This window comes from Phaseolus vulgaris, chromosome 2 (genome assembly GCF_000499845.2).
Source record: "Phaseolus vulgaris cultivar G19833 chromosome 2, P. vulgaris v2.0, whole genome shotgun sequence".
NCBI classification, from domain to species: Eukaryota; Viridiplantae; Streptophyta; class Magnoliopsida; order Fabales; family Fabaceae; genus Phaseolus; species Phaseolus vulgaris.
In genome coordinates, this window is record NC_023758.2 from 203,390 (window position 1) to 221,407 (window position 18,018).

Genomic DNA, 18,018 nt, shown 5'->3' on the forward strand with positions numbered 1-18,018 from the left:
AATTAACAATAATATTCTATAGTACCACTCAATTTGAAATTACTTAAATATTTTTATTTTTAGTGAGATAATTTTATGACTAAACTTTTGTTTTTTTAGTGTAATAGACGGAAAACAATTGTGTTTTTACTTATCTAATTTTATTTGAGAGGAAAAACAAAATTGAGGTACTTGAATTAAGTAGGGGATTGAATTTAAAGTTGGATATATTTTTTAGCATAACTTGTCTGTTATTATTATTACTATTATTTATTATTTATTTATGGTTTGTTTCTATGATAAAAACAAAATAAGTTGAAGAATGAAAATATCTTGGGCGAAAGAAAACCACTAAATGTAGAAAAGGAAAAAGAAAATTAATTGGAAGGAATAGAAACGAACCGAAACGGGGAATCATTGTTTGCGTCTGTGAATTGAAAATTGCATCCCTCTCCCTGAAACTCAAGCTCAAAACCCTAGCTTCCTGCAACACGGGCCACAACGGCGTCGTTTCAGTAAAGTTGTTATGATTGGGTGACAATCGAACCGAACCGAATCAAATCGAATCGCGGAGAGGAAGACAGCACCGGCGTTCGTTATGTACAGAGAGCGAGGAGTGGGATCTAAATCGGAGGTAACTTCCGCTGATCGGAAGCGAATCAACGACGTCCTCGATAAACAGCTCGAACGATCCTCGCCGTCCACATCCAGAGCCGCAGCCATCAACGGCAAGGACCGCTCATCCTCCACTTCCCTCTTAGCCGCCGCCAAGGACTCCCGCTCCGCCTCCGTCACCGCCCCTATCTCCAAGAATTCCAACGCTTCCGACGGTTCGAGATTTCTCCTTTTCTCTTACGATCTGATCTCTTTCCAATGCCAATCTCGCTAGCCGAATCCTAATCCGTTTCGGAGCTGGCCGTATCTTTACACAAACTTAGGGTTATGTTAATCCGCGCTTTCTAGAACTCCTGACTTCGGTTTTTACTGTTTTTTATTGCTAGAATAGCGTATAGATGCTGAATTAGATTCCGATAGGGTTTTTGAGACGTGGAAGGGGGTAAAACACGGTGAAATTGATTGGACGAGAAGTTTAGAGAGGTACAGTTGATATAGAGTGAATATTGAGCTGACTTTGTTTTTCATGTGTTGTTGAATGCAGAAGAGTCTGAAACAGACAGCGAGGAGTCTGATGTTAGCGGTTCCGATGGAGATGACACGTCTTGGATCTCGTGGTTCTGCAATTTGAGAGGAAATGAGTTCTTTTGCGAGGTTGATGACGATTACATCCAGGACGACTTCAACCTATGCGGATTAAGCAGTCAAGTGCCTTACTATGATTATGCTCTGGATTTGATTTTGGATGTTGAATCCTCCCATGGTAAGCTTATGGTTAAGTGCCTCATACTTTTCAAGTGCAAAATACATAGCTATTTCACTGTGTTTGCTTGTGAAACTATGCAATGCATGCTAACTCCTTGTGATTCAAATTGTGCACTTGCATGTCTGCAGTGTGGATTATGTATTTGATCATTTTTGTACTTCGGCCCTGTTTGGATAAATTTCTCAATGAACTCTTGAGAAGAAGTAAGAAGGTAAAATGAATAAGCTTCTTTCATGTGTTAAAATTACCTTATGCATAAGTTAATTTATAAAAGTTTTCTTATTTAGCTTCTCCAGAAGCTGATTTTAATTTATGCACAAGTTAATTTGAACTTATGAGAAAAGCTTGATTCATTTTATGTTTTTATTTCTTCCTATAAATGCTTATTAAGAGGTTTATGCAAACAGGACAGAATGTTTGAAATCTAAATTGGATTGGTGGGATTGTGTAGGTGACATGTTTACCGAGGAACAAAATGAGTTAATTGAATCGGCAGCCGAGATGCTTTATGGTCTGATTCATGCCCGGTACATATTGACAAGCAAAGGAATGGCTGCAATGGTAAGACCTGTCTCGCTAATTGCTATCTTAATATATCTTCTTTAGTCAAGGTTTGTAGTCTTGATGATGTTGGAATTTTCACAGCTGGACAAGTACAAGAACTATGATTTTGGCAGATGCCCAAGAGTTTACTGCTCTGGACAACCTTGTATTCCAGTTGGTCAGTCAGACATCCCTAGATCCAGTACTGTGAAAATATACTGCCCTAGGTGTGAAGACATTTACTATCCTCGGTCCAAGTATCAAGGCAGTATCCTTATATATTATATTATTGAACTTGTGTGGGTTTTAGTTGATTATGCATCTTTTTTATTCCTTGGTTTTGACTGTAAATACATATATTGATCTTTTTAGAGTCTAGTTTTTTGCATGTGGATAATAAACTACATTCTAAACAATGTCAAATGCCTATGAGAGCATGACTGGGGATTCTTGTTGCTTATTCTAAAAAGATTACTCTCAATTGAGTATTGTTAATCGACACAATACTAAGCTGGTCTATAATGGAATTGAGTGTAAGTTTAAATTATGAATGATTTATGTGGTTTGGGGTTCATTAGTCACTTGACAAGTGATATTAGATATCTAGAAAGTGTTTTGTGAACGTTTGAAAACACTGTTTTCTTTTCTTTTTTGAGAATGTGTTTTTATGTAGAGGAGGAATCAGGTTCATCCAAGAGTAACTTTATGAAAATTACTCCTTATTGTTTCCATTCATTTTCTTGAGATCTATTGATTGTAATATTAGATTTCCCAAAAATAAACGGTGAAAATGGGAAGTAACTTTCTCAGAGTTTCTTTAGTAAATTGATCCCTCCTCTCTCTTTCTCTCTCTCTCTCTCTATGTGTGTGTGTGTGTATATATATATTATTCTTCAATTTTACTTCCAGCTGTCTGGTGGCTGTATATCTCAAGGCGTAAGGACAGCAGTTTAGGGACCTTTGGGCCTGTTCAAAAATAAGTTATTTGTCATAATCTTTGAAATCCTAGAAGTTTCTAGGATAAAAACTGCAGAACAAGGAATACTTTAACTGATCATTAAATCCTGAAATGTGAATTTTACGATGATTGCATGTCTATTGTTCCCTATATATTTGGCAACATATAATTGTGGCTTATTTTAATGGTGGTACACTATCCTGTTCTCAAACCCTTAATTCTGTTTTAGACATTGACGGAGCTTATTTTGGAACTACTTTTCCTCATCTGTTCCTCATGACTTATGGACAACTCAAACCACAGAAACCATCACAGAGCTATGTTCCAAGAGTTTTTGGCTTCAAACTTCACAAGCCTTGAAGCTGAAATTTTAAGCTTCAATTAAAGTAAGAGTTTGCCTTCTTCCTTAAATTCTTTCGTAGTAGTTTGTGTCATGCTGCCGATCATAAGCTTTCAGAATCAGTAAAATCTAGAGCTTCTTTTTTTGTTTTAGGAGCATGTTGTAAAGAGAGTTGCAGACGACCTGTCATGCAAGTGCTAGTTTCAATTTCAGCTGGGAATTCAGTGAAGCTTCAAGTTCAATGAACAAGTGCTTAGGTACTTCGTGCACTCTTAAGTGCTTATTGCAAATTGTATTCTTGCGGTTAGTTTCACTTAAAGTTGTTTATGATTGTGTCAGATTACAGATACTCAACTATTTTATATTATTTTATTCCATTTGCTCTCTCCCACGTTTACGATTACGAAGCGTTTAAATTTGTGGATTGGACCTCAATGGGTTCATACGTTTTAGTCTTTATTTAATTCAATTGCTATAATGTTAAGTGGGTCCGCCTAAAACGTGATTATGATCATGGCTATATTTTGGTAAATGTTGCAAAAGTATTTTTTGGAAATTTTAATCAAACTGTTTTATTTCATGCGCAAAAATAAAATACTCTTGAATTCTTCCAACTTTCTTTCAAACATGCCCTCTATCTACATATATTAAATACTATATAAATATAATGTGTGCATGCATCATTATTCAATATATGTATTGGTGAAATAGAAGACTGACATGTCAGTTAGTTGGACCAAACCAAGGATATTATTAGCTGAACAGACATTTAACTTTTTACTTTATTTACTTGAATCCATTCAAAACCACTCACCACCATCTGTCAACGGGTTCAAGGGTTGAATTTTTTTGACTTACAAAATTCACCGAATTTAGTTTTAATTTGTAACATTTTTTAGTGGAAATTGATGAGAAAATGGTCATACTTTAACTTAGTTTTGTTTAAATGGTTAACGGCTATCACTTAGAAATTACCTGTTTGCTACATGGACCGATTTTTTATTTCAAAATTTTAATGGTCATAAGCAAGAATTTCAAAAATGAAAAACTATGATCAAGTCTGACCAAATCTTCAAGTTTGTTATTATTATATTTTTGTTGTCGTGATTAACGACTATCACATGGAATTCACCTGTACCGCTTACACGAACAATTTTTTTATTTACAAAATTTTATTGACCATAACCACGGGTTTTTTTAAATGCAGGAATCCCCACCCGTGCGCTAGATGGACCAAAATTCAAAGTTTATTTTAACCATAACCATGGATTTGGATAATGTAACAACTACTTTACCAAATCTTCAAGTTTGTTTATTTTTATGATTAATTTATATTTTAAATAGCTATTAAAAAATAGTTTATTTAAATATAAGGGGATGAAAAAAAAAGAGTTAGCAAAAAAAGAAAATAGCAAACTGATGTCAAAATAAACATGAGAAAAGGAGATTAAAGAGAAGAAAATAAAACGAAGCTAAATAAATGAAGGAGACTCAAGAAAAGATTGTCAGAAAGCACACTGTTTTGTAATTTTGAAAATTTGCATCAGTTCTTTTAAGTCTTGGATCTATTTTGTCAAATATTTACGTTAAATTAGGTAGATTTTTGTTTTTCTTTTCTTTTAACGTTAACTTTTGAAGCATTATTGTTTATTCCTCACACTCAAATATGTTAAGAATTATTGTTTAGGTCATAATCATAAAAATACTTTCCAATTATATTTAAGATTCCAGATCATAGATTCCACTCAATGGTGTTTTCTTCTTAATCTAACACAATAGGATTGAGCTTCAAACCCCCTATTTAACCTAATTTGTTTGGGCTTAAGTGGATTCTCGCTACTCACTTGAGTGAGCAAAGCGTCGAATTTGGTCATTACTGTTGGAGCATTCTCGCTCAAGCGAGAATGAGCTCTGATCCTGAGTTGAACTTTTTGTGCGCTTGTGTGTTTTGGGCCCTCCAACTTTTTTTTAGCTTATTTTATTCTTCTTTAGCCCAATCATCTTCATTCTCCCATAGAAACTTGAAATTAACACCAAATTTGGGAATAAAATGTTCTTATTTAAATAAAGATCATAAAATATGTAAAAAGGTATAAATTCATAAATTAGGGATTATTTTATACTTACTTTATCAATTAATACTCATAAGTGTCTATTTTTTAATATGAATTATTACTAATATTTGGCACTTATCAAGGTATATGAGGGGTAATCCATGGGGAAGGAGAAAATGGAACTTATGTTTTTAATAACATAGAAATACCAGGATAGTTAGAGGAATTGGTTGGAAGTGAGGGTGATGAAAGTGGTTGAAAAATGAGAAGGTGTAGTTAAGCAATGACATCAGTGTGTAAAAGGGGGCAAAGATGGGTAAAAGAGGTCTGATTATGGAGAAGGTGAGTAGTGCCATGTAGGGTAATGGGTGAACCACTGTGTAAAAGAGAGGTGAGGTGTTGAGAAACTAGCCTGTAAAGGACCTAATGAGCGTAACGGATCCATACTAAGGACAACATCAACACCCTCAATAGGGAGAAGGTAAAAAGGAATGGAAAAAAAATATGGGATTGTATAGAAATTTGAACGTCAGGGTGCAATGGAGAACAATGAATTTGTTCTCCATTTCCTACCATGTCAGAGAAAGGTGTGATAGGGAGGGTGCAAAGTCGCAGGTGAGAGGCAAGGCAAGGTTGTAACATGTTATGGGAACTGCCAGAGTCGATTAAAATAGTGACTGGAATGTGGGCAATGTGGCCTTCAAATTTAAAAGTATGGGTTGAGGGAGTGCCTGATAAAGCTTGAAAGAAGAGATGAATGTGTGTAGGGGTATCAGTTTCAGAGGTTGAGGGGGTGTTGCTGTCAATTTGAACATGGTTTACTAACGCATATTCCTCACTTAATAAGAGAAGGAAACAGTGAGTTGAACACTTGTTAATGGGAAAAACCTTTCATCACAATTGTAACACAATCCAACAACCATACGTTCTTGAAGTTGAGTTGATGTCAGCTTCTTTATAGGAATGGAGGGTGATGTAAGAGGAAGTGTGGAAGTGGAAGTCGAAAGGCATGGTGAAGGTAACAAATGAGTGGATGGTTGGAGGTAAAGTGAGGGACATAATGGACATTTAGAATCGGTAATTTTTGACTCCAGAAGCTTGGCTAGGCCCATGGCCTATGTGATGGAGGTGGGTTGTAAGACAACAAGTTTCCATCGAATCTCAGGGACAAGGCCAAAGATGAAACAATTAAGTATCATCTCAGGAGTTAACCCTAAACCCGATTGAAAAAAAATTTAAATGTCTTTTGGTACTCAGTAACTATGTTGTGTTGATGTAGTTTAAATAAATCTGCCTGGTGATTAGCATATGTTGAGGGTCCCAAACGTAGTTCCAAGACTCTACTAAAAGAAATCCAATCACTAAGTTGGTGGTTTGATACATCCATTTAAATCAACTCAGTGCATCACCTCGCATATAAAAAAACAACCATATTTAAACGAGAGTCTCAAGAAATATTGTAAAATTGAAAAAAAACTGATCTTCTTGGAACCACCAGTCTAAAGGGTCTGAACCATTAAAGAAGGAGAGTTGAATTTTGGGTGGTCGTAGTGTGGGAGAAGTGAGGGAAAAGATGAATGGGGAGGTATAGTTATGGTTGTTGAGGTAGTGAAAGTAGCGTGGGAGTTATTGATAATAGGGGGTGGGATGGAGGATGTAGCATCAAGGAAAAAGTTGGTAAAAGGAGAAGTCGAATCAACATTAAGGAGAATAAAGGTGGTTTGAGATTATAAGGTGGTGAAGAGGCCAGTAAAGGTATGAGTGATTGACTCTTGTTTTGATTCCAAAGCGGCTTGGCGTGCTTCTAAAGTTTGCTAGAGAGTTTGATAACGTACCTCATGGTTTTCCTTTGAGGTGTGAAGCTGGGTCCAGAGGTTGACCAATTTGTCAAGGATGGATTGGAGGGTATCCTCCATATCTTTGGTTGGTTTGGGAAACATGGAGGTGTGTCAATAAAAACACCAAAATGTTACATTAATGGGGGAATGGTAGAAAAAGATGCAGGTAAGGGAAACCATTGTGAGAAAGAGCTAACTAAAGATATGAAAATTCTAACAATATTATTTTTTGTCTCCTCTAAATACACAAATACATTTTATAATATTCTTGTCAGCTAATAACTATGAGACAACTGTAACTTCTAACAGAAAACATAACATAATTGTGACAAATCATTTTCTTCTAGATGAAATCTCTGAACCTTATAGACTTTTCTCTATTTCAAATGGGCCTTGGTGTTTTAGGCCTATCACCATCACAAATTACCAAATTAAAACAAAATAAAACAAATATATTGGTTAGAATCCTTCACATTAGATTCCATTTTATTCAAACAATCTAGTAATCGTAGAATGACACTATATAAGGTGCCTAATATAAGAAAACAGTGACTTGAAGTCTAACCCAACAAGACTAGCGTAGTGTCTTCCCAAAACACATATTCAATTATGTACAGAGAAATCCAAATTCTTGTAGTTATGATGAGTGAAATAAGATTATAGAAGATATTTTTATGATAGAACCACCAGAAAAATTATATGACAAGACATTGGACAGAATAAAATTCATTACAATAACAACAAAGTTTTATCTCCCTAGAAGATGGAATAAAATTCATTACAATAACAACAAAGTCTTATCTCCCTAAAAGATGGAATAAAATGCATTGCATTTACATTAAACTCTATTTCATGAAATGATGAAACTTCACATTATTCCACTCCATTATGACCATTAATCAAAACATAAAATACTTAATAGTAAATGCCTAAACTAGTGAAGTGGTTAAAAATATAGTGTCATGAAAATTTACCCAAAATCACTCAACTATAACCCTAGCACTACCTATGCAAAATGCACTTCAAATAGCAATTATTTTAGCAACACTGTCTGAAGTATATACATTTAAATCTTTTAACAAAAAATGCATAATCAATAGCAAACCCTTTATGTAATACCGTATTAGTACTTACCCCAATTTAATCAATCCAACACTGTACCATTATTATTGCGTGATGAAATTACTAGTGTTTAGCTTAACTCGAAGCTAACGCGATAGTTTAATTGGAATTTAGGATATAATGATTATAAATAATTAATGTTGTTTCAATAATATAATCACAAGTCCGTTGTAGTCTAGTTGGTCAGGATACTCGGCTCTCACCCGAGAGACCCGGGTTCAAGTCCCGGCAACGGAATTCATTTTTTCATTCATTTCATTTTTTCATTCATTTTCTATTTTTTTCTTTTCTAAATTTGCCACTTCACTTAACTTGTAATTTATTTATAATTTTTTAAATCACGAAATGTGTATTTTTTTAGTTGATAATTTTTTATGTATATAGAAGAATATTCAATTTAGTTATTTTTTAGATTGGACGTGTCTGTCAATTATTTGTAAATACATTCTCCTTTCTCCTTTATTGTTGTGATTAGTGAATAGTTATAAATAGAAGTTCCAATATTAGTATGATTAAGGAGTAATCTATCATAAAGGAGAAGAAGAAGAAAATGGGAATTGTGTATATCTATTGAGCAACAACTTGCTTTTTAGTTTGAACATGATCTTAGTTTCAAACCTGTCAACTGCAAGACTAAGTCACACTATGCTCATAAAGCAACTTCCTTTATATTGATTAATAATGTGTTCAATACGTATTTCATAAAAACATTTCAATATTTAGAAATTCATTAAATTTATTGCTTTTTTGGTAACGTTAGTTTTATCTAAAATCACTACAAATATTTTAATTACTTTTCTCCTATTTAATTGTTTGAAAATTATTTTATCATTTAAGAACTATAATAAATAACATATAAAAAAAATATTTTGTGGCCAATAAACTATAGAGTACAAAAATTACCGCACATAACACTACAAGAAAATCATCAAATAGAAATCAATTTTTAGAGACTAAAATAATTAGTTGCAATAGTAACTAAATTATAGACCATTTTAGAAACTTAAAAAAAATTGGTTTCTAAATTAATTTTTATTATTGTTAAATGGTTTCTAAATTAGTATCTAATTAGCAACCAAAGTTTTAACTACCAATTATTTAGATTTTAAATTTGGTAGCAAAAACCTTGGTTGCTAATTAAATACCAATTTAGAAACCATTTAACAATATTAGAAACTAATTTAGAAACAAACATTTATTTAATCTTTAAAATGGTCTCTAATTTAGTCACTATAGCAACTAATTATTTTTTGTTTCTAAAATTGATTTCTATTTGATGATTTTCTTGCAGTGTAATAATCCAAGTCTAAAAGTTATTATTTTAATAAATTGTGTTTACATTTATTTTCTTTCTTTAATGTTAAGGGATTATGCATTTTTAATAAAAAGATAGATTTTTCCAACCATACTTCGATAAATAATATTATTTCTCCACAAAATTATACGCGTTATTCTTTATCACGTAACACTTTTAACAAGTCTGAGGTCTTTTAGTTTCTTGTTTTATGGATAAAAGAGAAGAGTGTTGATAACTTTATATTAAATCATAGCTGAAAAATATATTTTATTAAAATAAATTAATTTTGGAATTATATCATGTAATCATAATTATAAATTAGTATATTTTTATTGTATAATTATCATTTTTTTTTAAAAAGTAATATTTTCTTAAAAACTCTCCACTTTTTTTTCTAGTTGTTCATGCTGATGTGATCATTTTTATTGTTCTCTCTGTAAGTTTGGTGGTTGTTGAAGACGCCAAAGTCTCTTTTCCAAGTTTGAAAGTCTTATTCCTCCTAATAAAATAATAATAATATTATAAAAATGTACCCTCTTGAACTTTGAAGTCTCCACTTCCATCTTTATCATTATGATTACTTTTTAGCAGTTCTTTTGAAGTTCACACTAATGAAACTAATCTTCTATTTTCCCATCTTTCACTCAAAAGTTCATATAAAAACATTTTAGTTATATCATTGGTTTTTTATATACATTCATACACTAAACGAACAACTACCTTTTGTCAAATAAAATCTCTAATGCTTCATTCACACAATTTTAGAATCACCAAAGCTAAAACATTCTCTTATTTTATTTTTGTGTGTAATTTTTTTAATTTTATTTGGTTATGGACACACAAGTGGGTAGGGTCTATGTTTTCACTGAGAAATTTAATAATTCATAACACAAGTTTTTTTCTTTTCTTTTCATACAAACAAAGGTGCAATCAGCTTTATTTTATTTTGACCATGAATTGGACTAAGGGTGTTCCATAAGCATGAAAATAAAGATTTTGAAGTGTTAATGTTGTGTTGTTCTCTGTACTAAACGCGGGTTTCCACGCGGTTCTTTCCTTAATTCCCCTGTTTCTTATTCTTCAATTTCCTCTGCTCCAGGGAACAAACCCATTTCCATTTTTTTCTCTTATCTCCATTTCATTCGTTATCTCATTTTTGAAACATAATTTGCTTCATCTGTTTTCATTATCTCTTGAACCCTCTGTTTTTCTATACCCTGTTCTGCTCAGAAACTCTGTAACTTGGATGATTAGAAAATGAACTGTTTCTTCTTCAAGAACAAATCAAAATCCCCCCCAGAACTCCCAAAGGGACGGAAGAAGAAAACTCAGGTGGTGAATGGAGCACCAAAGTCCCCCAGCACGGTACCATCGCTGAGGAGCATAAAAGAATTGTACAAAGAGAAGGAGCAGAGTTACAGAATTTTCAGTTTGAAAGAGCTTGTAGATGCAACAAATGGTTTCAATAGGATGCTCAAGATTGGAGAAGGTGGTTTTGGAAAAGTATATAGAGGAACCATTAGTGAAGATGGAGCTGCTCCAATTGTAGTCGCAATAAAAAAACTTAACAACCATGGCTTGCAGGTGCTATACACACACCCCTTCTTCACTACCTTTCTTTTTCTCATTCTCAATCTCAATAATTTGTGGTTTTCATGACTATGATATGCTCTGTTATTCTCTGTCCCTTCTTTTTGTTTAGATTAGAATTGTTGAAAGATCTTCCAATGGATTATTGCATGCGTGATACAATGTATACAAGATACAGGGATTTTGATTGGTGTAGGTGGTTCTTGTACGAAAGAAAAGGTTAAAATAATATATTTATAAGCTAAAATAATTTATATGAAAGGCAAATTCAGTTTCCGAAAAAACTAAATCAGAAAACTTCTATGAATCATGGATAAGTCACTTCTTTTCATGGCTGTTAGGAACTGCATGTTACCTTTCAGTGGACAACAATTTACAGAGTCTCAGTCAGTTATGCTTGCTGTCCCTGAATTATGTCAACACTTGACTAGTACTTTAAAAATGGAAAATATTACTTTGATAAGTCAAATTCAAAGTTACAGTAATTTGACGACTACTATTTCAAAATTACTCTATTTCTACAAAAATTATGATTGCGAATTGTAATCTGTTCTGTTCTTGAATGGGTTTGGGGTTTGGGATCTAGAGAACGATCCCTCCTGCCTATACCTTCGATCGGTTATTGATGTTCCAAGCTTCCTGTTTCCTCTTCCTTTTCTTGGTCGTCTTGTTCCACAGACGGGAGTGGTACCTGCAGAAGGCAATACAACGCTCATCAGTCAGAGTGTTAGCACTTGGGTGTCAGAGTACTGTAAACAATAACAATAACCTACATTTTTCCTTAAAATGCGTGCTATTTATTTTACCTTAATAAACTTTTATTGGTGAGTCGGATTAGGAGGTTGGTTCATGTTTAGGGTTGCGATAAACAACCCTTAACTATGAATTAATCTTACTGACTTAGTCAACCCTTGACTCGTTGCCAAGGGTCGGTCAGCACGTGACCTCTCATCATAGTTAGGTGGTTGATTGGTATGAGTGCTAATCTAGGTATGATTGTGAATGACTCTTTAAAAATATACTTGGTTTCTCATGTTTGTCTATTTTTTATATTCTATTTTGTGAAGGGGCATAAAGAATGGCTTGCAGAAGTTCAATTTCTGAGCGTTGCTAACCACCCCAATTTGGTTAAGCTTCTGGGATACTGCTCTATAGACAGTCAAAAAGGAATCCAACGGTTGTTGGTATATGAGTTCATGTCTAACAGGAGTCTAGAAGATCATCTTTTTAGTTTTTCTTTACCTCATTTGCCTTGGCCAACAAGATTGCAGATCATGCTCGGTGCTGCTCAAGGATTGTATTATCTACATAACGGATTGGAGATTCAGGTACATTGTAGTTGAGAGATGCTTCACGTTTCTAATTGATTATCCTTTAAGGTAGTAGCAGCAGTAATTAGAAGAACAAATTGAAAACACATTTTAGCTTTTTGGATCTCCCCAACTAAAAGCATTTAGCTTGTCTCATGGTAGAACTGAAGAAACATACATACTATGAGATGCAAATTTTATGTGGTGTGTGGGATCATATCTGATAGAAAGATGGAAAGAAGAAGAAAAAATTGTATTATGCAAAAGAGAGAACACAGATAGAGATTATATAGGATAGATATAACAGAAATGTAAACTGATATATCTATTTATTTACTAACAGTATCTCATTCAGGATTAATACAATGTTAACCTTCTATATAATATAATCCTAACACAAAGCATATAATAATGATTCAGATGATGTTGAATATTCTAAATGCAAGTTAGATAAACCCAGTTATCTGCCCTGGTTTATAATCTTATCTTGTTTTAACTTTTTTATTGGAAGGTGATCTACCGAGATTTCAAATCCTCAAATGTGTTATTGGACAAGCAATTTCATCCCAAACTTTCAGATTTTGGTCTTGCAAGGGAGGGTCCAACAGGTGATAAGACTCATGTATCTACTGCGGTAGGTTGAAGTCCTTTAATTTTCACTACATGAGTCATGACTCAACATATATGCAATTATTAGTAACCATCACAGATTATCTAGTTTTGGCAATTAAGCAGCATTGCTTTGATAATGTATCATTTTCAACCACACTCTTCATTCTTAAAAGAACTAAACTAAGCATTCTAACAATGTGTGGCACTTATCAGGTAGTGGGGACACAGGGATATGCTGCACCAGAGTATGTTCAGACGGGTCATCTCAAAGTTCAGAGTGATATTTGGAGTTTTGGTGTGGTGCTTTATGAGATCCTCACAGGGAGACGTGCATTGAATAGAAACCGTCCAATAGGGGAACAAAAGCTTGTAGAATGGGTTAAAAACTACCCTGCTAACAGTAGCAGGTTCAACATGATCATTGATCCACGTCTCAAGAACCAATACTCTCTTGGTGCAGCTCGGAAAGTGGCCAACTTGGCAGATTGCTGCTTGAAGAAGAATCCTGAAGACAGACCCTCCATGAATCAGATAGTGGAAAGCTTGAAGCAAGCATTGCAGGAGTCAGAAACCAAAAACACTTCGTCTAATATAACTTCTAAATCCACACGATTGAGATTCAACGAGTAAATAAATGCATCACAGGAATACTTCTTTTAGTTAGTTAAATTCAACCCCACAAAGCCAAGTCCTACATTGTCCTTTCTCTGGATCTATTTGGAAAAAATACCCTTGAACAAATTAAACAATTGAGTCTCTATAAAACTGCACAAGGGTATCTATTTGTATCAGCAAATCTGTCCCTAAGATCGTAGGAACCTTGGAGCATGTTGGAAACGCAATCTTAATGAAGTTATAGTCTCTTAATCTATGTTATTTTGACTCAAACTAATGTGTGAAAGTATGAAGGGAGTATCCCAGTTGTATACTACCACCCTCCTGATTTAGGTTGTATTATTCTCAAGCCAAAGTCTTAAAAGTGATTTTTATAGGGGTAACAAAAGTGATTTTTATAGGGCGTAACAACGTGATCTGGCCACCTCGTATAGGTCGGACGCAAGAAATGTGAGTTTATTTTACTGGTTCGTGTCACATAAGAGGTATCTTGTAGACTTACAGACTGCATAAGAAATTTTATTTTTTTCAAAATTTAAAATTTTATTAATTATAAAAAAACTTATTCTTGTTACTAATAAATTAAAATTGTATTTCTGGTTCAATTAATTCAATTAAGATAAAAATATGAATTCAAGTACGAAGGTTGTTAAAAGCTTTCGTTAAATATAATTAAAATTTTGCTTTGAATCTATTTCTTTTATATAGGTATGTAAATGTATAAGAATATTTTAATTTTTTAACCATCTTATTGAAATCTCTTCTTTATATTATTTTTTTATTAATAAATTTTAAATATAATACTTTACATAAAATTATATCTACTTCATTCTTAATATTAACTTCTTTAAACGATTAAAATATAATATTCATTTTTTTAGTATATTAAATTCAATTCTTTAAAAAAAAAATAAAAAAAAATCATATTACAATAATAAATTAGTAAAATATGATTTTTTTTAGAATAAAATTTTATTTTTTTATTCATACAAACCAGCGAACCAACCTATCTCGTTCCGATGTTGATTTTTGTGGACCGCAAATTATACGTGATGGATTTAAAGAAGTTAAATTAGTGGTCCATCACATTTTTTATTAGCTACTTTGCCATGCTTAATTTTTTAGCTCAAGAAATATTAGGCAGCGTTTGTTTATCTCCACAGAAATTTGAAGAGTTGGAGAAAGATACAAAAATCCAAAAAACGAATAAAACTATTTACGTAAGACTTTCCACAGTAATTTGTCAAGAAAGTCGGCTTTCATAAATATTTTATTAATTTTACTTATAAACAGAAGTCATAATCGGTGAAAGAAAAAAAGTTAATAGATTAAAGTTAAATAAAATGCAATAGATATTTATTATTTTATTCCAACATAATAAATTATTAAAACATCTAAATGTAAATAATAACTAAATATTTATAAATATATTTTCTTATACTATAACAAAATAAAAATAAAAAATTAATAAAATATAATATAATTAATTTAATATTTTGTTAATATATTTTTTATAAAAATATAAACACTAAAATTAAATAATTTTGATTATTTATTTTACCTTTAATTTATATTTTTAAAAACTAATTTTTACATTAAATTATTTTACAAATTTCCTTTTTAAATATACTAATATACAAAAATAAAATATCAATCAAATTACCTACTCCCTTTCTTTCAATTCAAATAATTTTAATTACCACTTTTTTTTCCTTTCCCTTTTCACGTGTTAATCCAAGCAAAACCTTATATTGGTGGGAAAGTTTGAAACAATTTCCAAAATTCTGAAGTGTCTAGTTAGTGAGATATAATCCCAAAATAATGTACAAATAAACTGACGTTTGAACAAAGAAGAAAAAGCAAAAATAACTTATTCAATCTAAAAGAAAAATGATCTTTATCTATTTTTTAAGTTTAAAATGATATTAGTTACTAAATTTTTTATTATAATTTTGTTTTCCCTAATTCTTAATAATATACACTTACAATAATTAAAAAATTAATAATTGAGTTCATATTAGGAAGTAAAATATAATTTTCAACATAAGTGATGATATTAACTATACTATTTTTTTAATTTATTTGTTATATTTTAAATTGAATAGATAAAATTAGTGTACACTGCTTAGTTAAAATCACAGTTTCATCTTATTAATTTATAGTTGTATAAATTAAAAAAAAAATTGTAATTAAAGAATAGTAATTGAAATAGAAATTTGGAGGATTTGAGCAGAGTTACAAAGCCTTCATCAATGATGTTTGACTAAATTAGGTTTATGTTGCTGTTGGAACTAATTAAGGTCAGAACTTTAAAGATAAAATTAAAACAGAATAAAAGTATATATCATAACATTCTCGATAATTAAATTTCATAAAGTTTGTATTTATTCATATGACTTTAGTTTACTAAAAAAAAATAAAAACTTGTACATATGAATATATTTTCTAAACAACTTCTTTTCCTGAAAGAATAGAAGAGAATATAAGTATTCTTAATAATTAAAAAAAAATCCTTTAAATTTAAAGGCCTGTTATGAAATTTTTCAGCTTTCTTTTTTAATGTTTTTAAGTATAAATTATATATTTTGCATAATTTTTAAAAAATTGACCATTTTAATTACTTAACCCTGTGTTGCTGTGATAAAGTCAAGAGTGTGAGCAGACTAATTTTAATAAATAAGTGCTTTTGTGTAGATTTAGGATTTTCCGGATGAAAATATCTATAATTTGAATATTCTTTTTATACAATAATTCAAATATTATTTTTTATACAATAATTTGAATATTCTATTGGTTCTGATTTTATTTGCACAAAATAATAGCTGAAGGCCCATTATGGGAGAGTAGTGTGAGGCTGAAAGTATTTGTACCATCTCAACAAATTAAGGAGTGAGGCTACATTGAGGTCAACTTAATTATTAAATGAAATTTTTTAGTAGAAAATATTAACTAATAATCTAAAAACTATTTTAATTCAATTAGTTTACATGTTCTTATAATTATATTATTTTTAATAAAAATCATATAATTCAGAAACCTTATACCATAATTTTGCCGCAACATATTTTTTTTTCTTTTAAAATATGGATTGAATACTTTTACTATAACATAAAATTGAGTTTTTATAATTAATATTAATATTATAATTAAAATTTAAATAAAAAATATATTATATTATAATATAAAGACGAGAAACATAATTAACTTATATAATTCAATTAGTTCATACTATTAAAAATATTAAAAAGTCTCACGCAAGTTCTTAATTACAACCTATAATGAAATACGATTTTAAATATTCTACAGTTGATGTTATGTAATTAACGTAGGTTTAATTCCATTTATAAAATCCATACATTCCTCTTAATTAGGCAATTGTTCATTTCATAAATATTTTTCACAAACCTATGGTCAAAACTAAAAAAAGAGAATACTAGTCAATATTTAATAGTCACTTGTGCGTATGAAGTGCCATGGACCACATAGCTTTGCACACAAATCTCATAAAAAAGTAGGTGACACATTACATTAGTTAAAAGTTTATCTTTGTGCACTCTAACTCATAATTTTTACAATGGGCATATGTGACTTTTGGATTATTTAGTCTGAAAATGTTTTAGAACAAATTTGTTGGAATTTTTAGAACATATTTTTTTAAATATGTTTTCAGAACAAAAAATTTAAATATAATTTTAGAACAAATCTTTTAAAATATATGAAGTGTATTTTAAATGAATTTCTTAAACAAGATTTTTAAAACCTTTTTTTCTAAATATTAGGTGTTTTTAAGAATAAACTTTCTTAATCATAATTTTTTGAACAAACTTTCTGAAAGGAATAAAAAACATTGAATACAGAACAAATTTTCTGTAATATATATATATATATATATATATATATATATATATATATATTCATAATGAGTTAATTCGAACAAATTTTCAACTAAATTCACTTTTTTCTCTCTCTCTTGTTCTTCTTCTTTTCGAAGAATGTAATGACTATCACAACAATATAATGACAATAATTGGGTAGTGTGATGTAACAAAGGTATTTTAGTTCTTTTGCTTAAAGTGTGAGAGATGTAGTTAGTAATTATGGAGTTGCACAACCAAAAAAAATCTTAGTAAAACGTCTTGAAATATATTTCAATAGTTGCTTATGTTTAGATTTTTGTGTTGTTTTCATATCAGATTTTTATTTATTATTTTTTAATAACATATTAAATTGTACAATTTGATAGTTATAACAAAATTTGGGATATACGTAGCGGATTGTAAAATTGTACACTCTGATACGTATTAAAAAATAAAAATTGAATTATACAATTTGATATGTATCACCAGATTCAGTATATACTTTCGGATTGTACAATCCGG

General features: G+C 31.0%; 2 protein-coding genes and 1 non-coding gene across 4 annotated transcripts; all 3 read left to right on the forward strand.

Moving 5' to 3' along the window:
• Positions 1-294: 294 nt before the first annotated feature.
• LOC137809955 (casein kinase II subunit beta-1-like) lies at positions 295-3,587 on the forward strand. Of its 2 annotated transcripts, none has more exons than XM_068611022.1 (6): positions 295-809; positions 1,139-1,357; positions 1,812-1,921; positions 2,006-2,171; positions 3,091-3,247; positions 3,355-3,587. In XM_068611022.1, exons 1-5 carry the CDS (start codon positions 578-580, stop codon positions 3,219-3,221), a joined length of 858 nt encoding a protein of 285 aa, XP_068467123.1. In that variant the 5' UTR covers positions 295-577; the 3' UTR covers positions 3,222-3,247; positions 3,355-3,587. The 2 variants fall into 2 exon arrangements, 1 of the variants encoding a protein (XP_068467123.1); XR_011080827.1 differs by having other exon boundaries at positions 310-809; positions 2,006-2,778; positions 2,838-3,247.
• Positions 3,588-8,379: 4,792 nt separating this feature from the next.
• Positions 8,380-8,452, forward strand: TRNAE-CUC (transfer RNA glutamic acid (anticodon CUC)). Its single transcript has one exon. It is a non-coding gene; the product is annotated as a tRNA-Glu (tRNA).
• Positions 8,453-10,436: 1,984 nt separating this feature from the next.
• LOC137809956 (probable serine/threonine-protein kinase PBL19) lies at positions 10,437-13,912 on the forward strand. The gene is made up of 4 exons (XM_068611023.1): positions 10,437-11,096; positions 12,170-12,430; positions 12,924-13,046; positions 13,238-13,912. Exons 1-4 carry the CDS (start codon positions 10,770-10,772, stop codon positions 13,652-13,654), a joined length of 1,128 nt encoding a protein of 375 aa, XP_068467124.1. The 5' UTR covers positions 10,437-10,769; the 3' UTR covers positions 13,655-13,912.
• The last annotated feature ends 4,106 nt before the right edge of the window (positions 13,913-18,018 follow it).

Excerpts from the sequence above, each read along its gene's own strand:
- LOC137809956 (XM_068611023.1), top strand. The coding sequence starts at position 10,770 with ATGAACTGTTTCTTCTTCAAGAACAAATCAAAATCCCCCCCAGAACTC. Across the intron at positions 11,097-12,169 it reads TTAACAACCATGGCTTGCAG|GGGCATAAAGAATGGCTTGC; the intron begins GTGCTATACACA and ends TATTTTGTGAAG. Across the intron at positions 13,047-13,237 it reads AGACTCATGTATCTACTGCG|GTAGTGGGGACACAGGGATA; the intron begins GTAGGTTGAAGT and ends GGCACTTATCAG.
- LOC137809955 (XM_068611022.1), top strand. The coding sequence starts at position 578 with ATGTACAGAGAGCGAGGAGTGGGATCTAAATCGGAGGTAACTTCCGCT. Across the intron at positions 1,358-1,811 it reads GGATGTTGAATCCTCCCATG|GTGACATGTTTACCGAGGAA; the intron begins GTAAGCTTATGG and ends GGGATTGTGTAG. Across the intron at positions 1,922-2,005 it reads GCAAAGGAATGGCTGCAATG|CTGGACAAGTACAAGAACTA; the intron begins GTAAGACCTGTC and ends GAATTTTCACAG.